This window comes from Scardinius erythrophthalmus, assembly GCF_964197995.2.
Source record: "Scardinius erythrophthalmus genome assembly, chromosome: 22".
Lineage (NCBI taxonomy): Eukaryota > Metazoa > Chordata > Actinopteri > Cypriniformes > Leuciscidae > Scardinius > Scardinius erythrophthalmus.
In genome coordinates, this window is record NC_138242.1 from 27,996,765 (window position 1) to 28,020,207 (window position 23,443).

The window sequence follows — 23,443 nt, forward strand, 5'->3', positions numbered from 1 at the left end:
TGAATGACATGAGAGAGAGTTAGAGTGAGTTCACACTTGTAGTTCGATTTGCTACCGAAACTAAAGGCATAGGGATACAGTATGTTCACAAACGGATTGGCCAGCTTTGTACATCGCTGGCCTACATCGCTTTGTATTTTGACCAGTAGAGAACTCATGAAGAGCTTATTAAATGTGTAAAGGAGTCAAACAGCGGCAGGAATCCCTCCGTCACACACACAAACGAAGATCTGCTGTGAGGAGATGTGGTTCTGATGCCTGTACTGGACTGTGATGGGCAACATCGCGACTATGACGAGAAAAAACAGTTATGCTTGAGCATTCTGTCCTTTTTAGGGTCGCATCGTTATGCTCTGCTTTTGGTTGGTTTACATGTCTTTGGTCTGTGTTGCGTTCATATTTCAGTCGAACCGGATCAGAGTTCGTTTGGAAGCGGACTGAGAGACCCATCTTTCCAGCGTCTCGGTCCGCTTGTTTGGGGTCACCAGGGTTCAGATGGCAGCGTTCACACTTATTCAAATGAACCGCACTAACAGAGCAATCGCACCAGGGTTTGTTTCAAATCGAACCAAACATGACAAGTGTGAACACGCTACAACAACTCTGTCATTCCAATCCCATAAGACTTTCATTCATCTTAGAAACACAGATGAACATTTTTAATGAAATTTGAGAGATTTCTGTCCCTCCATTGAAAGTCTATTCACCCAAAACTCTGATAGTTCAAAACATTCATAAAGAGATCATAAAATAAATCCACATGAATTGGTGTAATCCAAGTCTTCCGAAGAGACCCAATCGCTTTAGTCACATTTCAACACTGCTCAGCACTCAAACATAGTCAACGGAAGCTCAACAGTACTTTGGTTCTTGTGTGTCAAGGAAGCATGCTTGATCTTCCATCCACCAAATTTAAGTACTCAATGATCAATGTTTATATTCAGTATATGAATATTTTGAACCGTGGGTGAACAGACTTTCAGACAGGTTTGAATGACATGAGTAAATGATGACGATTTTCAGTTGCAGTTAAACTCAAACATATGAATGTGTTGGGAAATGGAAAGCTGTGCACCCACTGAAAATAAATCTAAGACAATGTCTACAGTCATTTATATCACTTTTACAGTTCGTCTCAAATGAAGCGTTTCAACTCTAAGACGCAGCATAACCTCTGAGGACTCACAAAACTACCGATTTGAAGTTCAGGCATGAGACGGCCTGCGTGAGACGGCACTTTCACCAAACACAATCTCATCCTCCCAGCAAGAGCGTTTTGATACATGTTTCCATTAAAATAGAACGCTGAAAAACAAAAGCATGAGAGATGTTTTGAAAGGCATGTAGAAGATACAGAGAGATTAGCAAAGTAAAGTGAGACCTGCAAGAAAAATAGACATCACTCTCAAAGGGTTGTATAGGCCATTTTTTAAGCTACTGGGAACTGATGTCACCCGTTTCACACATTCATTTCCCACAGTTCAACACCAATCACAACATTTTTCTTTGCTACTTTTCAAATATTTGTAAACTCGTACACTGAGTCACTTTGGCCTTGCTTTTCAAGGCTACTTTCTACTTCATGCTCTCTTCCGCTTCTGAATGCTAATTAGATCTCATGAATCAGGGCTTCTCAATTAGCAGGTCGCAACCAAGGAGAAAACTAGCATTTGCTAGCATTCACATTCATCAGAACCACCCAAAAAAACAATGTGAAACCTGCAAACTTTGCTCATGAGAACTGTTAGAGCCAATCACCTGAGCTGTAAATGAAATATTGACAGCATGACGTCAAAGGCAGCAGTCAATTTTTTGCTTATATATTTCTCCCCAGAAAAATAATTGGAATATAGTGAAATATTAGCGATTATATGCAGCATCAGAATACAAGGCTTTAGAATGCCTGTCAAAAGGAAAAGAAACTAGAGCAGTTACAGCATCCATGCAGTAGATAGGAACCCTTGGTAATGGTAATTTTTGTCAACTTTGTAAAACTTTGGTAAAACTTAAGTATTTTAATTACCTTCTTACTTTTACGTGACTGTGGAAAGGTCAAGTAAACGCATGCAAAAGTCCCTTCCAACAGATTTTCAACTTAGTTAGTCATAAACCTCTGACAACTCTATATTTTACAGATAATATAAAATTAAATTAAATAGAATATGGGTAAAACCGATTTTAAAAATAGAAGAAATGAGCATGCACAATTAAATATCCAATATAGTTTATATACATTGTATCAATACTGATAAATTAATATAAATACGGATAAAATATGAATGCATTATATACAATAGCTAATATATGCACAATAGCCTATATATATATATATATATATATATATATATATATATATATATATATATATATATATATATATAATAAGCCTGGCAGATCTGTACATACATAGGCTTAATTTAAAAAAAAAAAGTGTATAATAATAATAAAATAATAATAAATAATAATAATAAAACATTAAAATTGTTATACTATTATAACTATAATAAGGATTTTATGTAAATATTAAATTAGTAGTATTTATTATTTTTTTATCTTTTAATATTTCCATGCAAAAAAGTCAATATGTAATGTTCCTGCAAAAAACATGACACTCAACCTGATTGCTCAAAACAAGTCAAAAGCATTTTTTTTTTTTTTTTTACCAGTAAATTTCACTTTTATTGGTAAAGACTGAAATTTTGGTATTGTGACAAATCCACTTCCTACCTATATAATCTGTTGTTGACATCAAAAGCTCTGGATCCAGACAAAATTCAGTCTGTCACTTGGCAAAAGCTATAGCCAAATGAGGCAGATGCCAACGTACTGTAGACAGGTTGTGAGAAAAGCCCTCATTCTGAAAGCATGAACAAAACTATGCTAGACAAAAAAAAAATCATAATCAGTCTACGCAGCTCATGGCAATACATTAAAAACATTTAGTTTACTCTTGCATGACATGGTAGTGTGTTGAGTAGCACTGTTATCGTGTGAGAGAAATGCATCTTTTCAAACAGAATGGCTGCTGGTGGGCATATATCAGCACAGGCTTATAAAGGAAAGTAGTCTGTTGTAATTTAACAGTCCTCTTGTGAATGGAAACTGTGACATTCAGACCGGCATGTTTGTCTCATCGATTTGTGTCTAGCTCAAAAGGCATCGTTCATTCCCCGCTGTATCCCTCTTTCCCATTCCGCCACCTCCCCTCGGAAGCTCACAGACGCAGGATGCAGAATACCAATGATATGTGATATTTAAATGGTCGTGATATTTGCGCAATTCAAACAGGCGCCTCTCTCGCAGGGGTCGCGCCGGTGACAAATACATGCAAATTACCAGTGCAGAAAATGTGTTACTGTCATCTGTGGAGTTCAAAGCACTGCTCTTCTATGCAGTCGAGCAGTCTAGTGTTCTGCAAACCTCCGATTCAGAATCTAATCAACTGAACAATCAAACGACTTCGTCAGTGCAATGAAGCAAAAATATCCCAGTGTGCAAATCAAAAACTGCTCAATTTCTTTTCTTTTTTTTTTTATATTCCATTTGAGGAGTAAGCTGCGTGTCTTAATTTGTGCCATAGCAATAACCACATCCAGCAATTGAAATTGGCACCTCTATTATTTATAAATTAATTATTATTATTATACTTAATTTTTTATTAAGCATATGTAAATTAATGTCCCATCCAATGTTCTTTTTTTATTCCATTACAGGAGTCGCATGTCTTAGATCCTCTGCATTTGAATCTGGAACCTATGTTATGATCTATACATTTGATTGATTAATTAATTAATAATAATAATAATTAATTAGTTAACATTTTAATTTTCCAATAAATGTATATATATGTAATATTTCAGCAAAAAATAATAATTATTATTATTATTACAATATGTATATAATATTTAATAATTAACATTTAGATATTTCCCAAAAAAATTCTATAATATTTCTCAAAAAACAACAATAATTATATAAATAATAATAGATTAAATTGATATTTCCAATAAATATGTAATATTCCAAAAATATATATAATAATAATAATAATAATAATAATATATATATAATAATTCATTCTGGGAATATTGGAACTATCAAAAGTTATTGTTATTATCATTATGTTTTTTGGAGGAATATTACATATAGAATTTTTTTTGGAAATATTTTAACATTTATTTATATATATATATATATATATATATATATATATATATATATATATATATATATATATATATATATATATATATATATATATATATATATATATATATATATATATATATATATACACATATATATATAAATAAATGTTAAAATATTTCCAAAAAAAATTCTATATGTAATATTCCTCCAAAAAACATAATAATGATAATAACAATAACTTTTGATAGTTCCAATAAAAAGTCTAAATGTAGTATTTCTACACAAAAAAATATTAGCAATAACAATAATCAAAATAATAAATAATAATAAAAAAATCTTCTGCTGAAAACGAAATAAATTTAGCATAATCTGCATGCTGCTTTTTTTCCCTACAATGAAAATGTTTCTTTTTCCCCAGCATTCTCTTTCAAAGTATTACAAATAACATTACATTTGGTCTGCTCCTCACAAAGTTATCATATAGCTTCTGAGGACCACATTTATGGTGTTTTTCACCATTCACCTTCATTATATGCAAAGTTAACAAGACTTCTTTTGTGTTTCACAGAAGAAAGAGAATCAAATGTGTTTGGAAAGACAATGATAAGTGGAGTAGATATCTTCATGTTTGAGTGAATCTGTCTCACTGATGTTTGTTTAATCCAAAGAGCAGAGAATCTTCCTTGCTAGCAAGCAAAATGATGTTATTTACACATTCATTTACTTGGATACAGTAAGTGAGAAACGCTCCACCACAGCGCTGTCGACACACCTGATATCATGCTGTGACACAACACACACTCACTCACTCATAATCAACAAAGCTGCACTGGCAAAGTGGATCACAATGTAGACTGCACAACATTCACCCGCAGCACACTCTTCTCATACATGACCCACCCACTTCATTTCCGTGAAATTAAACATCGAGTAGCTGTTGCTTTAAAGGTTATCGATCACCTAAAACGCCAAGATGTTAAACTGTTTGTAAACTAATCATTTTTAAACCATCTCACATTCCTGTAATGGAAGACAGCATTGAGCTCAGGAGGAATCTAACAGTTATTAACACAATAACACAGCTTGAGATAATGGAGTGGGAAATAAACGTTAACACGCACAAGACATGGATATGTTCTCTTGGATTGCACAGATGAGAGCATCATATGTTGTTTGTAATTTGCTAAGCTAAATAATAGTGGTGTAACCAAGAGTGTTTTTGCTAATAATGCATCACCCTTCACCTAAATCACCCAATGCATCCGACTGACCCTAAATCTGCTGACATTAGCACTTGACACGGATATATATGGGACTCTAAAACGGCTCTCAGTACCTCAGAAAATGTGGTTGAAGGTAGGAGAGACGCTGCTTAATTTATGGTCCGGAAAAGATCTCCCTTTGGACCTGAGTCAGCGACTGGCGAAGCATCAACTCGTGCAGTTTCTTCTCACGCTGGCCGAACCGAATTAAGAGAATCTCAAAAGCCCATTGTTGGATTTATCTCAAATGAAATGGATGAAAGCCAAACTCTGCTGTGTCATTTATTCTAAAGTCGTTAAATTATGCTGATAATATGTGAATAACATGTGAATCCGAGAGGTTTTCATCTATATGAAACCTGAAACAATGATATTTTAAAAATTTGAAATGTGGCTGAAAGCAATGTTCTTTTGAAATGATCTTTTTATAGAGTTGTTGTTTCACCTGTTTGTGTTCTTTTCGCCATTACTACAAAATCTTCAGATGTCTCTGAGATGCCTTCATCATCATCAAAACATAAGAACATTGTACAGAAATAGTATGTCATTAGAGCTTCCACAAGCAGAACAGAAGGGAGTTATGGAAACCCTTACAAAATATGGAAGTTAATAATTTACTCTAATGCCCAGAAGTATTCCTTCATTTAAAAGAGCAATTATATAAATTACATTGTTACTTTGACTGCTATTTTAACACTGCATGATGTAATCTGATTTGATGTTTCTTAGTCTGTCAAAAATAACTGCATTTTCAATTGATTATAAAATTGAGCAGATTTAATTTATCAACAAAAATAATGATCTTACAGTCACATCATATGAGATGACCATTTAAAATACACAAAAAATACACAAAATAAAAGTAAATTCAAAATAAAATACACAAATTGCAGGTAAATTAAAAATACATAAATAAATAAAATAGATAAAATAAACAAATCGATTAAAAAAATAACAAAAGTAAATATATTTAAAAAAACATTTAAAAACCAACAAAAAAATAAAGAAAAAATTAAATAAAATAAACTGAAATTACATTTTTTAAGTAAATACATTTAAAAAATAAAATAAAATAAAATGAAGAAATAAAATGAATACAAAAATGAAATAAAATAAAATAAATAATATTAACAAAAACATTTTTTTTACTGAAGATAAAATGAAAAGAAAACTGCTTGTGTTTCTCTATTGTAAGTTGCTTTGTAAGAACGCGTCTGCTAAATAAAAAATAAAAACATCAAGCTTAAGGTCAAATGCATTTTTTTAATTACATTTGAAAAGAATATTTGACGACACTGCATGCACTCAAGCTGAATAATTAAACTGTATGTTCTTCTATCTATAGACCTCAACAAGAGTAAAAACAATTATAATTGCAAATACGTGTACCTGGGACAAACGTGGAACTGAAATCATAGCAATGATTTTTTAGTGTTCTCATGGCAACATTATTATATAAGCTGTTCAATATGGCCTCAACCAGAATACAAGTGACTGATACACTCCATTTCATTCATGTCACGATCTACGAAATGAAATACAAATCTATATGCTTGCCTTACAAACAGACAGAAAATTCAAAAATATTGTTCATGTTCATCCTGCACATAAATCTCAAGTGGATAGAAATATCCCCTCGAAAGGAGCCTTCTGATCAAAGACCATTATTATCGTTTTTAAACTCTGCTAGAACGGCTATGAATGAGGACCAGTGCAGACTATAGTAAGCTGTGTGCCGTTGCCAAGGCAACCGTGTACCTCAATGTTCTTGATTGTTATCTGATGATTGAACCATGGGTTGCTACATGAGAAAGCAGGCTTGGATATTTCTCAATGCAAGAGCTTTGAGGACATAAATAAAGGCTGTGGCTCGTTCAACAGATCCAGTATTCAACGTGACCTTGCAGTGTGCAAACCGTGCGTAATTAGCGCCCTCGCTTTGATACACGAAGAAATATTCAACCATTTCAACTGCTAAGTTGACATTTTCTGTCACGTGTTTAAGTGCGATAGCGCTTAGAGCAGCAAATCGCTTTTGTGAAGCCCATGATCAGTACTGGGAGGATAAGTTATGACAATGCACATGTTAAAAAAACTCTAATCCGACAGTCTGCGCTGGCTTCCTTATTTCTGTATAGTGTACGTTTTTATTTGCCTGTATTTATCCAATATGCTTCCCGAGATAAAGGCATCTGAGTGGAAATGCTGTCTTTGTGTGGGATTTGAGGAATTTTAAGGGTGTTTATATTGTGGCACTTTAAGCACTTAAATAGCTTCGGGTGTCAGAATGTGTTTTATGAATTCACTAAACCTATTCTGAGTGTTTACCGCAACAGCAACTGTACTGAAGTAAACAATGTCTCCTTTTTCCATTCTGACAAATAATGCATGACTAAGCGCAATCAAATATTCGTTTTGAATGCATTCTTAAGGCCTACCGCACATATTCAATAACAACATCTGCATGACAAACTCCCGCATTTTTATAAAAGATCACACTGAATGTTTGTGATAATTAACATTAATTATATACCCATATATCAATGATAAGAACAGCAAATTCAGAGAAGAAATATGAATCACAGAAACAACATTTCATATTGCACCGTAGGAGTCCATTGCATTGGGATTGTGTCTTTCGTGAATGCCAATGATCATAAGAGAAGCACCATCACTTAACGGGAGGGAAGGCAATTTGTTTTATAAACACTTTTTGTTATAATGGTTGAAACTCTCTTCACATCCTGATAGCAATCAATAACCGAAGTGGTCTAAGTATTCAAACATCTACATATATCTTCTGTGGAAGTCTCAGGACCAAAATATGTTCGTCCAATCATTGCATTCGGTCCAAACATATGTATTTCCATACCCCCGCGCACCTGCTCGCGCAGACGTCAAACGTCATCAGCGCGTAGAGTTAGACAGACGCCAGTCACAGAGAGCCACAAACAAACAGCAAACAGTTCAGTTCCTCCTGAACCAAAACAACGAGCTTATGCTACGTTCACGCCATGTTGTGACGGTAATTACAAAATGGCAACCCGTGACGTTCTCTCCGGAGCTGTTTACTCTGTAAGTTGTTTATGTTCATTATTATTGTAATGTTATGTGTTTTGAGACATGAGGCAGTTTAACACTTTTTTTTGTTAACGCTCCCTGCTGTGTGTTCGTGTTTTGAGGCGTGGCTTTGGAGACGCTCTGAAGGGAGGGTGGGATTCAAAGCTTGCTTGCTAATGCTAGCCTCTCCGAAATTGCCTACTCTACCTTTAAAGCAACACTAAGGAACTTTTCCACTTTGGTCGCCCTACAGGTTGGAAGCGGAATTGTCCATTACCGCTGTTGTAAATAATTTCGCCACCCGCAGCCTACTGTCGCACGCACGCTCGCTGTTTATCCAGCACTGGCTTTGAATGAACGATGTCCACAGACAAGGTAGAGTATGTTGCATGATTTCATGAAAGTATGATGTATTGCGACATCAGAAATGAAGAAAAACTAAATAATGACTATTGTAATGCTTGACGTAAAGTAAGTCAAATTTGTAGTTTTCTTTCGTCTCATTCGAACTACAGAAACGCGAACCGGTTTGGCAAACTTGCATAGTGTGGTTATAGCAGATATAAGGCCACAAAGCGAATCCAGAAGTGCCTTTCACCCTGTTACGACTTGATGAACCACTGATACGATTTTGGAAACATTATTTTAAGGTAAAAAAATGTTACTTAGTGTTGCTTTAATTAAAGTGTTCAGTAGTGTGACTGTAGCTCAGCTACATATTGAACTTTTCCATAAACAAATTTTCTTTCTTTACTTCTTTCAGTGTTACATAGCTGTTTTTATGTCACAATTTTTTTGTGTACAAACTGAATGAAAAAAAATCCTTCTAGACGCTTTGGGAATACACACATGCACACATTGTATGAAAATGTGTGCATTTTCATACACACAATACTGAATGTTATGTGGATGAAAATGAGGGATAGACTTACAGTCTTTTCAATGGCTTTTCAGTTTCACATGCAATTTTCAACTCACAGTGTTCAAAAGGTTTTGTCTACCACAAGTTTTTTGGAAAGATCAGCTGAACAATTAGCATGCTGTTAAACACCACACGGTGTCTTCTATCGTTTTCATTCCTGTAAAAAAAATTAACATGACGTCACTCTCTCTATTGCGAGTCATTGAGGACCATGCAGCGTCAATGAGTTTGATGTAGTCATCGAACACAATAGGGGAGTTACAGCTTCATCAGCGTAGTGACAAGAGCTGGGAAAGCATGTGCAGATAAGCCTTGGCAGAGAGACGATTTCAGATGTCGATGATTCCCTTATGTTCATCTGCACTCACACATTTCCAACCTCACAGAGAAATCAGACCTTCTAAATCGCAGTAAATACCATCGATGGCATTGATCCAGTACACAATGTGAGACTCTCGATCTCCCCAAACCACAGCTAACAGCCTGAAATCGTTAAATCTGCCGCTAGAGCTACTTGGTAACCTTAAAACACAAAATGTCAGTCTCAATGCAATAACCATAGGGAACTCTAACACTTCAGTTCTTGCCCATTTATTCTAAAATAATGCTGTAATGTTCAACCAAATGCTGTTAAATTTAGCCTCAAACATCTGACAGGTCATTAAATGTAAACTACAGTTCAAAAGTTTGGTGTCAGATTTTCTTTTCCACAAGGACCAATTAATTTGATCAAATGTGACTAAAAATATTTATAATGTTGCATATATATATATATATATATATATATTCTCTTCTTATCAACTTTCTCATTAAAGAATCCTTAAAAATTTGTTATCATGGTTTCCGCAAAAATATTAAGCAGCACAACTGTTTTCAACATTGCTAATAATAATAATAATAATAATAATAATAATAATAATAATAATAATCAGAAATGTTTCTTGAGCAGCAAATCCTCATATTAGAATGATTTCTGAAGGATCATGTGACACTGAAGACTGGAGTAACGCATCCCAGGAATAAATTACATTTGTAAATATTCAAATAGAAAACAGTTATTTTAAATATAGTAATAATATTTTACAAATTTCCGCAGAAGAGACTTTTTAAAAAACATTTAAAAAATAAAGACCCCAAACTTTTGAATGGTAGCATTTAACTAAAGTCAGATACAATCATACTAGAACAAGCCAAAGCACAACAGGACAAGATTAATCACTGGGTTTATAATGGCAATTTCTTTTTTGGCACATAGATTCATTCATGCAAAACCCCTCATCGTTTTTGAGCCTGAAATTATTGCACAGAATTAATTCAATTCTAAATGTAATATGATGATTGAAAAAATGCAGTCCCCTCAATATAAGCTACTAACAAAAAGTAGCTTACTACCTTTTAAAAAGGTAGCGTGACTTTAGATAAAACATTAAAGCATGAGTAAGCTGCAACTTGGCAAGGAACACTATTAGTCTCAGTGAAGTTTCCAAACACTAATAAATAAATGGTTAGTCTTCTCCCAGAGCCTTACATAACTAAAATACACCTACAACAGATCAATTCCAAGGAATGACCAACGCTGCTTTTGGATACATCCAACAGATTACTCAAGCAACAGAGTTTGTTCTGAGTTACTTATGTGCATGTCTTCATAATGTTGTCAAGAATGAAGATTTAAGGGTTCCAGCTGGAGGGAGAGATTCTCACCTTCATTACGACGCTAATCGTGCCGGAGACAAAGCCATAACAGCTCAACCTTCTGAACCATTAATGCTTTTTCATCCCACCTCCGTTCCCTTATTAGCTCATCTCTGTGAATGTTTTAGAAATGATCCTGGTTTCATGCACAGATGGAGCACAGCATATCAATACATGGTTCATTGGCAATTTCTGACTTCCTAGATTGGGGCAATTCCAATATCTAGGTAGTACAATGACAATTTTGTGAAAGACTTTCCACCGTTGGTTGCCCAGAGAGACTTTTTCATGGATATGCACTGATGTAATACGGGCAATTATTTGCACACTCATTTCCATGTTTCTGTATGTGGTCCCCTGACAAAACATTATTTCATAGCCTTCAGTTGTAGAATCATAACAAGTCCTGAGAGAACACAATGTAATAGTTTTCTTACAGCAAATAATATGAAATGAAAAACACATACGTATCCCATACTACGTGTGCCCTCAGAGCAAAATGAGTCGCATACAGAAGCACAAAATAAAATTTCTTCAACTCCATTTAAGTTAATCTCTTAAGGCCCGTTCACACCAAGCACGATAACTATAAAGATAACGATAAAGATAACTATATATGCGTCCACACCAACGACCGATAACGGTCTTTTTATTCTAAGCACGCGCGCGCCCGCGCTGCGGTTTCAAAGTAGCGAAAATGGATGATCTGCTAGAATGGATTCTGATTGGCTGTCAAATCGTTCTGAAAGTGATCCCAACGATATCGTTCCTCATATCTTTATCGTTATAGTTGTGGTGTGAACTCTGTTATTCTTTCATATGGAGAACGATTATTAGAATTATATCTTTATCGTTATCTTTATAGTTATCGTCCTTGATGTGAACGGGCCTTAGATTCATAATAAAAACCGGTTTTCATCTTACCATGAGAATAAAAAGGTTTAAAATCAATTCAAAAACAAATCTGACCCTTTTTTCGGTCTAATTGCACGTTCCTGGTCTTATTGTTCATGATTCACCGGGGCATGTTTTCTCAGATAAAAACGCTTGTATAGTAGTATTTTATTAAAAAGAAATATTCTAAAACTTTCCCTTGACTGGCTGAACGTATGTGATAATACATCTACCAACCTGACCTGACTTTGATTGAGTTTCTAAAAGATTTCACACTTACTTTCTGACTTTATGCCCAAGTTCATCCAAGTAAATTTTAAAGCGGATTGGAATGAAACATATCACACGGTCTCAAATGTGAGATTTTTAAATCATCCTCTTTAAAAGGCGATATTCACAAACCCACATCAAAGCAGGTCTTTTATTATCACAGTCTCTTTTATTATTTCCCATCACAACTTTGTCCCCTTGAGTCACCGTATGGCCTCTCCAGCAGACAATAGACTGGTTCAAGCGAGACTGGATGGCTGCCTTGTCGAATTTGATTGGCGTCTTCATCTCTGGCAGTGGCGCGAGTTCACAAAATCATCAGATCTCTCGATGGTTATAATCCAAACGTGCTCTTCAAATTGAGCGGAGATGTCACTGATTGAAACAAATGAGTAATTCCACACTCCAGTGGACGCAAATCATCCAGAAAAAAATATCGAGATTGAAGCAGGTCGACGCAGAATGCTTTGTTCAAAAGCAGGATCAGATCGATAAAGACAGGCATTTAAAGGACATTTAAGCCACAGTCCTTGCATAGAGATACCAAGTCAAAGCTGGAGATAAGATCGAATGTACAAGACCAAAAGGTTAATAAAGTAAATCAACTTATTTATGGGTCATTATTTGACAGTTTATAATACAAAATTATGTAAAAGCATTTACCAGTATTACATGAACAATGGAAAAAAAGTCTTTTCATCTGCTAAAAGTATAACTGAAACAGATTGGCAAAAATTAAAATATCATAAATATTCTAAAAGAAATATTCTATTAGAGGATAGTATTTTAACCACCAAAAAAGGAGATTTGCAAAATACAACAGAAATTTCATAAAAATTTATAAAATGAATAATTTTATAATTTTATAATATTTCACAACAAAAATAAATAAAAATAAATGGGTAATAAAAATATCAAAATAATTAAAGAAAATAATTAGTAAAAATAAATGAATATTTAAGGAAAATCATAAAAACAAAAATTCTGCACGACCTTACATTATATGGGTATAGTATTAAAAAATCTGATTTGCAAAAATAAATAAATAAAACCATTAATGTAAAAAATAATTTCTTACACTTTTTTCAATAGTAAAAAATAAATAATTGTAACATTCATTCATCTTTTATTTCTGTACATTTGATTCTTAATGTTTAGCTGATGATTTATGTTGACATCTATCCTAGCAAACAATGGCAGCTACAATATCCAAATTAAAAATCCTGAAATAATAGCTATAACGACTATCTATAGCGAGTTAACACATTTAGACAACCATGTAATTTATTTCTAGCACCACCACCATCTTTGGCAGTTTTAAAAACACACAATCTTACTGCAGAACCATGTGTAACATGATTCATACGTAATAATCAATTAAAAACTGCTGACTTAGTAAATTAATAACATCTCTATACAATGCTTGAGCTTTAGACATGAAGAGAATTAGCATGAAGTCTTATAGCATGAAATCCATTAGCGTAACCACCATGAGTGCTGAATAAACAGGGACTATCAGACGGCACAGTCAGGCATCCGCGAGCAGGACGGATGAGTCTGAGAAGGGAGATTACAGCGGAAATCAGCTCAGCTCAGCCTTATTGCCTAATATAAAGACACGGATTTAACAACATCTACAAGACGGCGTTTCTCATCAAATTGTGACAAACACGCATTTTAATGAGGGCAAAGTTGTCCTTAACTGTTTGGCAAAGAGTTTGTTGATATGGCATTTGCATCTGAGGCATTTTCTGACTGGACTTTATTGTATATTTGACATAAAACTACAAAAAGTATCACTTTTGCTGGGAAATAATGGCATACAATGTCACGTTACTAATTTGTTTATGATTTAAAGGTAGAGAAGGCAATTTTCAGAGAGGCTAGCAATAGCGAGCTAGCTTTGAAAGCATAAGATCCCACCCTCCCTTCAGAGCGTCTTCCAAAGCCACACCTCCTTCAAAACATACAAACACACACAGCAGGGAGCAAACCAAAGCGTCACGACTCACGAGAGACGGCATTAAACTACCTCATGTCTCAAAGCACATTATGTAAGGGATAATGTATAGAGAGGCGGTTGTTATAGCGAATAACAACCCCGACAGGCTGAACGAGTTTTGAATCAGCCTGAAGGGGTTGTTATTCGCTATAACAACCGCCTCGCTATACATTATCCCACTTATTACATGGCTACCTACAAAATAAATAAATAATTTGACACAAAATATTGATTTAAAAAGGAGTTGATTTAAAAACGATTGTATTGCTTATACAATATATATATATATATATATATATATAAAAAAACATAATAAAGTTAAATATTGAAAAAAAAAATGTTTAATATTTCCACACAAAGGCGCGTGATATAGCCTTAGCCTATCGCTCTGCGCTTTGAGAGGGATCAGGGATGTGAGTCACGAGCAGAAAGTCATGTTCTTCTACATATCTTCATGTTTTCTACTCATTGTAAAATGTCTGAAGAGTTTTATCTTTCACAAGGGTAAGACATTTAAAAGGTTAGTTCACCCAAAAATGAAAATTCTGTCAGTAATTACTCACCCTCATGTTGTTCCAACCCCGTAAGACCTTCGTTCATCTTCAGAACACAAATTAAGATATTTTTGATTAAATCTGAGAGCTGGATCACTCCTCCATAGGCTTCTAAGGCATTATAACTTGCTGGCCCAGAAAATGTATTAAAGACATCGTTAATATAGTCCAAGTGACTACAGTGGCTCAATCTTAAGTTTATAAAGCGACGAGAATACTTTTTGTGCGCAAAAACAAACAAAAATAACGACTTTATTCAACTATTCATTTCTTTCTCTCTGGGCCTCGAGTCTTTTCACGTAGTGTAACTGTGCAGTGCATCTGTGTTGTACGTGAAAGCGAATATAATAGGCCTACTTTAAAGCAAACCAAAGGAAGGCGTGTTTATAATCCCCTGCTAAAATGGGTGAGAAGTGAGGGAAGATTTGGGAAAAGAAACAAGAGATTCCATGTCCAGTGGAATAACTAATGGAATATTGTTAAATTCGCTGATAATTGGGTGACCAGATCGTAAAACAGAATACAATGCTGACAAAGCTTAAATTTATGGGCTCACGCACAACTCTCTCATTCGTCACGAATCCAAACGTTTCCATGGCTGTGATGTAACATTTAATTGCTAACCTATTATTTCTTTTGTAAACAGAGCTTTGTGCTTCACTCCTATCATAACATTCATGTAAAACAGCATTCACATACAAAAAAGTGTTTTAGCCGACCACCGCCGGTGCTACTCAGCCTCCGCGGTGGAGCGGTTGTCAAGTTTACCGGCACAACCCTAAATGTACCACCTGACTGCTGCAGATTCATTTCGGTGTTGATAGTGTTGCCATTGAAACACATAAATTCAAGACACAAACCGCTCCGAGTATAATGTCACGGATTTCCATATCTCTTACAAATTACGGTAGTTATGGCGAGAATGCTGGATAAGCTCATTGTTTTGGTTCAGGAGGAACTGTAAAAGGCGGGTGCTGTTTGGGTTGCGATACTCAGTGACTCACGTCTGTCTGACTCTGACTACGTGAGCAGGTGCACGGAGGTATACGTTGACAGGCAGGTAGGACATCATATCATTGATTGGACGAACATTTAATGGTCCTACGCCTTCCACAGACAATATATATACACATATAAATAAATTTAGACAACTTAACTTAATGACTGCTATCAGGATGTGGAGAGACTTTCAACCAGCATAACCAAAAATGCTTCTGGAACAAATCACCTACCCTTCGTTTAACCAATGTTAACTGATGCTTCCAAGACAATCACACAACATTCTTCAAAAAGAATAGCAATTTCAACAAACCCTCAACTATTTCAGCCAGCTAGACAATATTTCCTTGGTGACATATGACTCAAAGTGCAGCAACAATGTTCAGTTTATCACCAAGGTTTGAAAGAAATAACCAATTCAAGATACAGTGAGTGCATCACTGTTCCAGTAGGGCGAGAGGCGGATCTGTCAACTGGGCCAAAACTTGTCACACTAGCACTGGGACACTGGGTTCAGTAACAAAAAAAATACACTTGAGGTTACAGCAGCACAATTCACCTTCCACAAGCATTTGCCCTGTCAGGTAAACAAGTATCACGGAGAGCACTAGCTGAACTATGACACTGCAGGCACATATACACGATCCCTGAGTGTTTGTGCAGACAATCCACCACAGGCACGGTCAAGGCAAAATATAAGCCAAAAATATAAGAAATTGTTATCTGAAGGGCCACATTTAACTTATGTTATGCTCTAGGCATGAAAAAATGTGATTGAGATAAAACTAAAACACCGAATTATATTATATGTCTTCTAAAAAAAAAAAATAGCATTAGCATTTTAATATCATGAATATGGCAAAGAAAAGAAAATCAATACTTTGTTGTAGTAATAGAATTACATCTTTGACAACACAGCCACCATTTTGGGTAATGCTTCATTTAATCACTCAAATCACAGAGAACTGTATATGATAGGCTCCATCTAAACATGGCCACAGGGCAAAAATAATGCATTTTAATAGATTAAAAGGGTGGCACAGCTTACCCAGACACATCTTACCCTATTTTGCCCAATCTGTAACTGGTCCTGCACATGCATTTTAAAAAGCAGATTTATTAATAATTCCCTTCAAATTCCAATGGTGAATTTCTGTAAATCGATACAGAACAGTTTGGGAAAGACTCACAATGCATCAGTGAATCAATCCTCCCCACCAACCCTGCTTTATTATTCACACTGCATCAGAACTGAGATGTCTGCATAAACCAATACAGTGAATGAGTCCCCACAAATCCCAAGAAGCATGTTCACATACAGCTCAGCATCAGTTCCTACAAAATTGCTGCAAAATTGTGAACATATTTTAAGGCACGCTGACCTGGCATTACCTTTAATAGTGGTGGCATTCGTTTTCCTGCCAAAAACACTGGCCTTTGACTCCCATGACTCATTTATAAGGCAGCCTTTACACTCTTCAGGAGAATGATAGCGTCAGGAAGCTCCTCGAAAAATTGTGCCGCTTCCCGAAAGCATCATAAAAGTTATTGATGCAGTCTGTATTGTGACACCATATCTGGCAAATCACCCGCAAGTCAAACGCTGAATATCATAAGACGACGATCACGAGATGAGTTGCTTCGTCTTCTGAGGTTTCCTCAGCCGTGTCGGCGCAAACGACATTGTCTTTTATTGCTAAAAGCCACTTCAATCTGTTCACGTCTCTGGGGTTCGGAAACACTTAGCGTGAGAAAAAGAAAAAGTTAGGCAAACCTCGTCTCAAAGAGGACTGTGAGCAGTAGGTCAAGATGAACATTGATCAAAGAGTGTAAGAAAAAAGGATCCGGGTTTAAAGAAACTACCTGAATAGACTTAAGCAGATTTTCTCATCCGCAAACGCTTGAAGTGAAACTTTGTAATTGACAACGAAACAAAATGAATCGCAATGTTCACATAAACATCTCTTGAGACTCCAAAGTCCATTTGTTTGATGAACACAAGCTAATTCTGCTCTAATGCAACTTGATAATGAACGTCAGTGCAAAGGCCTTTCTTTGTTTACACAGTTTCTTCAAGCACTTTGTATGTAACTTAGAAATACAACAGATGTGTGAACAATAGTGTAATCTAGAGTGAATTCCATCATGTCGGCTTGATTCGAAAGGGCATGAAAGTAAATTACCATAATTATAAACATGAGCAGTTCAGTTGCTCTTGCTGCTTTTCTGACATGAAACAGAACGCAGTGTTGTAAAGACAGAAGATGCTTGAAAGGCAGTGTTCAAAAGACATCCATTATGTGATTTTTAGGTTTATCCTCTCACCCTTTGTAATTTCCTGATGTAGCGTGAACGGGGCAGTTAGATAACGCGTTTTCCTGTAGTGCAAGGAGCCTTTTCTTCATTGTGCATTGAAATAATGGAAGCATGCTGTGGTACATCAGACAAGAAAAGAGTGCGCGTAAAACAACCATACACACTGTGACAACAATCAGACGGTTTTACTGCATTATGGGCATTCTGGATCAACTTGTGAATAAATCATCTACAATTTGAGCACTCTCAATTTGTTGGACGATAGGAAAACACTCACCAATTTTGTGCTGAGATCGAGCATGGATAAAATCTAGCTTTATCTTTAAGGGTGACCATGACTTTGCCTAAATCATCTTTTGTTGGTCCTAGAACAACATTTCTTGTAAACAAACTAAACAATCCTAAAGCCCAAAATATACTTCAGTTTTTACACGTACGCGAGGGTATGAATACAGTCCACGTGACACAGATTTTGCTATCAGAATAGCACATAGCTTCCATTATCTTTTTCTTATTTTGCAAGCAGAATAAAAAGAAAAACCTGCAAAAAACCCAACTGGTGAGACCAGAAGAGCATGAGCACCAGACATTCCTGTGATGTCAATGTCACATTATAAATATCAACCACAATACTTCACTGACGCCGTCATGAACCATTCAACCTGCATGGAGAACAGCTTGTCTCGAAGTCGAACCCCAAAGCAATTACATAGAATTAAAAGTTCTTTCAGCCAATTATATTCTGCGCCTGGACAGAAATCCTATAAAATATTTAATAGAAATATAATAATTGTCTCATGCTCACCAAGGCTGCATTTATTTGACCAAATTCAGTAAAAATGTACTAAATTCACAATTTTATTTTATTATTAACTTTTCAATTTGAATATATTTTAAAAGGTAATTTCTTTCCTGTGATCAAAGCTGAATTTTCCGCATCATTCCTCCAGTCTTCAGTGTCACATGATCCTTCAGAAACCATTCTAATATGCTGATTTGCTGCTCAAGAAACATTTATAATTATCATAAATGTTGAAAACAGTTGTGCTGCTTAGTGTTTTTTTAAAACTGTGATACTTTTTTTGAATTATTTAATGAATAGAAAGTTTGAAAGAACAGAATTTATTTGAAACCGAAATCTTCTGTAATAATGTAAAATTTTTAATTTATCAATAATACATCCTTGCTGAATAATATTTATATATCTTACTGACCATAAACTGCTAGCCATTCAGACATTTTTGATTGATCGGGCATTTTAAATGGTTACCAGCTGGGGTCCTAGGAGGACTTAACTCATTAATGACAGGATAAAATAAAGCATGATGGACAACCAAGTCCGTCAAAGTGACAGGTAATGATTATCTGTATCACAACCTCTGCACCCACTGTCCCACTGTCCCCCAAATGGATTAAAACTCGCCAGAGTTGAAAACATTGTGAGAATAAACACACACCCGTCACTAAAGCCATTGTGTTGCTTGAAAAACCTGACTGAAACCTATTCAAAAATGAAGTGATGAAGCCATTTAGAATGAGTCACTAGTTGGACAAAAAAACCTGGTTGCAGCTCAAAGCCCTTTGGACTTCAAGGCCCGTAAGCAAGAGCCAAATCAGCCCGGTGTTTAATCCGAGCTTGTGTGTCCCACATGGGCATTACATCTCAATGTGTTCGTGCATGTGCCAAACGCTGAATCCCATTTCAGACAAGGCAAAATATTTAATAATACTGGCTCATATTTCACATTAAAAATTCCTTAGTATAATTATAAATTATATAGAAATTATTTACTTGTATTAAAATGCATTGTAAACAAAAAAATACATGCAATTTTAGTGCTACAATCATTATCAGGAACATAATGTACACACATTGTAAAAAAAAAAAAAAAAATATATGTGAGAAAAATATGCTTCCAATATATATCAATATGTTTTTGCAGCTGACAAAGCTACTCTCTCTGAAAAAAAAAAAAAAAAAAAAAATGCACCAACAATGTTTCAGTGGACTAAACATAGACGTTGCACCTCTTGCTCCTAAACTGTCCAAGAAGCACAAGCACTAGAATACATAATGTGCAATGTCTGACTATGAAGACATAAATGCATGATGGGAAAGACACAGTAATGTTTCGTTTCAAAGATATGTGCATGAACCTCAGCATGGCTGTTTGTGACCAACAGTAATCTGACAGCTATTAGAGTACTTTCACACACACAGAGACAATCGTGCACATGCACACACAAATGCACACAAAGTGACTGCTTTCGAATCATCTCAACTACCTAGTGAGTGTTTGTCATCACGCACAACAATAGCAATTACCCTTGAATGATTTGCAGTGCAATGCGATGCCTTGTTGCCAGGCAACACTCATGTTAATGAAGAAAGCCCATTCTCTAAGTAAAAAAGTACAGGGCACGTTACTCGGCCGACAGAAGGGGGGCTTGAAATCAGCTTCAAGCAGCTGAAAACAGATGTACGTAAGAGTTGTGCTTTTGAATGCTTAAGTCCAGGTTCCAGCCCTTCAGGGTTTCAAGAACACTAAATGTCAATAGGTACTTGTGTTTTCCTAAGTACATTTAATTTTCATTAAGAACAGCTTTCTCCCTAAACTAGATAAGTGCGCACTGGGCCTAGTCCAAGAGATTTTACACTGGTACTCAGCATTGATGTATATATTGTCAGGAGACCATATTGTAGATACCTGATCGCAACACTTATTTTCATTAGAGTCAATCAAAAGCCACTTTAGAGAGAATTAGAGTAATGTTTGCACTCAGAGTTTATGGCACTCAAAGTCCAGTTAATGACCCCTCATTTATTCATTTGGTCATTTAGGATACTTATGATGGAAATTAGGTGAACGATACAAAACGAGAAGGTGAGTATGCTGAACACACAAAGTAATCTGTCTGCTAAGTACCTTTATATTAAAAGGCCATTATGTCAAATGAACTTGCACAACCTATTGACACGTAATTGGTTTCCCAACAATGAAAATTCTATTATTTACTTAACCAAACCTATATGACTTTACAGCATGGAAAACTAAAGGAGAAATGATTACTGGTCATGAGAAATATTCAATTTTTTCATGCTATTACTTTGAATGGGAAGTAAAAATTACCATGAATGGGGACTGAGGCACTCAAGCTTCAAAAAGCAGTCCATAAGACCCACGATATATAAAGCCTTCGAAAGCCATATAATAGTTTAGTGAATAAAAACCTACATTTCTGTCTGCATTTCACACAAACATATTGCATGACTTCAAAGGACTTGGCATATTGTCCATAAATCATATGGCCTTGGTGTATTTGTCTGGTCATTTTGAAGCTTTCAAGTCATCATTCACTTTTATTATGAAAAGAATGATCAGAATATTCTTCAGATATTCCCTTTTTGTTTTCCAAGTAAGAAAGTCAAATTAGGACAGGTTAGAAATGATATGAGGTTGAGTAAATAATGACAGAGTTTTTCATTTTTATTTGAATGGGAATTATTCCTTTAATCCTATTGTCCCAAATATAAAAAACATACAATGTATGCTTTGAACACCGCCTTGAGGTATAAAGAAGACTTTTCCTCTCATTTCCTACCCCATCCATGTCTGACATCAGCAAAGTCCTTATTATGATTGTGCATGCTGATATTTAAAGCATGCATAAAGCCTCCTCCTAGGGGGTGGACTACATTAACCCCAATGTTCAACATCACCTTAACTTAGACCATTATGTTATGTTAATTTGTTCCACATGTCCAAACCAGGATCTGACAATAAATTAGAGTCATTCACAGGATTTAACTCAACATCTGGCACATAACTTGACAGTATGCATATAAATCATATTAAAACGATATGCAAAGTTCATCAGTCTTTTAATAGCTATAGCTTTTAATTTGATCAAACTAATCCATATTGTCTCTATAATCAATTACTCTTTTTATTCATCTAGTTTTTTTTTTTTTTTTTTGATTAGAGCTGCTTGCTTTTAGCACGGAATGATATTAGAGCATAAAGATATTGTACATATTCCAATCGGCTGTCAGAAATTCATCTTGCTTTAGCTGTACATGTGTGAAAATAGTCACTGAGTGAGAGAGCATTTGTACTACTCTTGTAATGTCTTAGAGTAGCGATTTGAGAGTCATTCTTGATTTTTACTACCCAGAAGCCATTGATTCATGAATGTAATTGCATATTTCAACCTATAGATTTTTCTGCTGGAAATGGATTGAAAAAAAAAAAACTACACTGCAGAAGTCTCTTGTTAACAAAGAAGTAGTCTGAAAGAAAAAGAATATGGTTTGCGTAATTCAATACACACAGCCTCAGTCAATGGCCCGTTGTACCTCATGTCAGATGATATTTGCCTTTAAACTAAAAGTGCTTGTAATTCAGTTTGCCACAACTTTTTGACTGCAGTAGAAGAATATACCACTATGGTAACTTACAGTGGTGAAGTTTGTAGGGACGCAATCCTCCCCTCTGAAGGTGCACTGCAAGAGCATTTCGTTGAGATCGTGGCCTGTGCGGTTGTAGAAATCCGTCATGTTGAACTGCTTGGGCTTGTAGTTGGCAAAATTAGCCTTGTCCTTCAACAAAGCGAGGACTTCCGGCTCGGCCAAGTGAGGGTTAGCGATCTGATAGTTCTCGTTGAGCAGTGCCAGCAGCTCCCCAACGTGGTACAGATCATTCTTTGTGATCTTCGAGAAACGAAACTCGTTGAGGTTGCAGAAGGTGATGGCAGGAAAGGTGAGGTTGGGCGCCGCCACCTCATCAAGTTTGGTGACGTGAGGGAACTCAAAATAGTAGTACACTCGGTCCATGCACACAAACATCAGGAGACCAAGAGAACCCAAGAAGGACAGTGACCATAGGAAGCGACGGAACGTCATGTGCCCGTAAGCGAATATGTGGCTCATGCCATGTAACGTGGAGGAGTTGGCGAAAACTTGGAGGCTGGATGGCCTCGTGCTTTCAATGCTGTCTTCGGAGTCTCCCTTCATGGCTGTCATTTGGTATCCACTGAAAACTAGGTTTACAGCTGAAACAATCGGTAGAAAGTGTGCAAATGAGGCAATTTAAAAAGCAGCAAGTCTTTGAAGAGGTTCTTTAGGTAGCTTTCCAATTAGTGGTAGTCCTCACTCCATCTGGAACCTCTTCCACAGTCTCTGAAAAAACAGCTGTCATTCCATGCAGAACCAAACACAATGACAGCTCCAAAAAGACCAAGTCGCATGAAAAGACAGGAGTGACGCCGTCCGGTTTCTGAGGGACAAAGCACAAAGAAGTGAAGGGAAACCAAAAGGCAC

At 35.8% G+C, this 23,443-nt stretch overlaps 1 protein-coding gene across 1 annotated transcript in view; it reads right to left on the reverse strand.

The window, feature by feature from the left end:
* Positions 1–23,146, reverse strand: part of LOC308682665 (acid-sensing ion channel 1C) — a gene marked incomplete at both ends in the record, with an annotated part of 67,220 nt that extends 44,074 nt beyond the window's left edge. The window contains one exon of the mRNA XM_081352526.1: positions 22,583–23,146. Within this exon, the coding sequence (XP_081208652.1) occupies positions 22,583–23,146 (564 nt within the window). The remainder of the gene's footprint in view (positions 1–22,582) is intronic.
* Between the last annotated feature and the right edge of the window lie 297 nt (positions 23,147–23,443).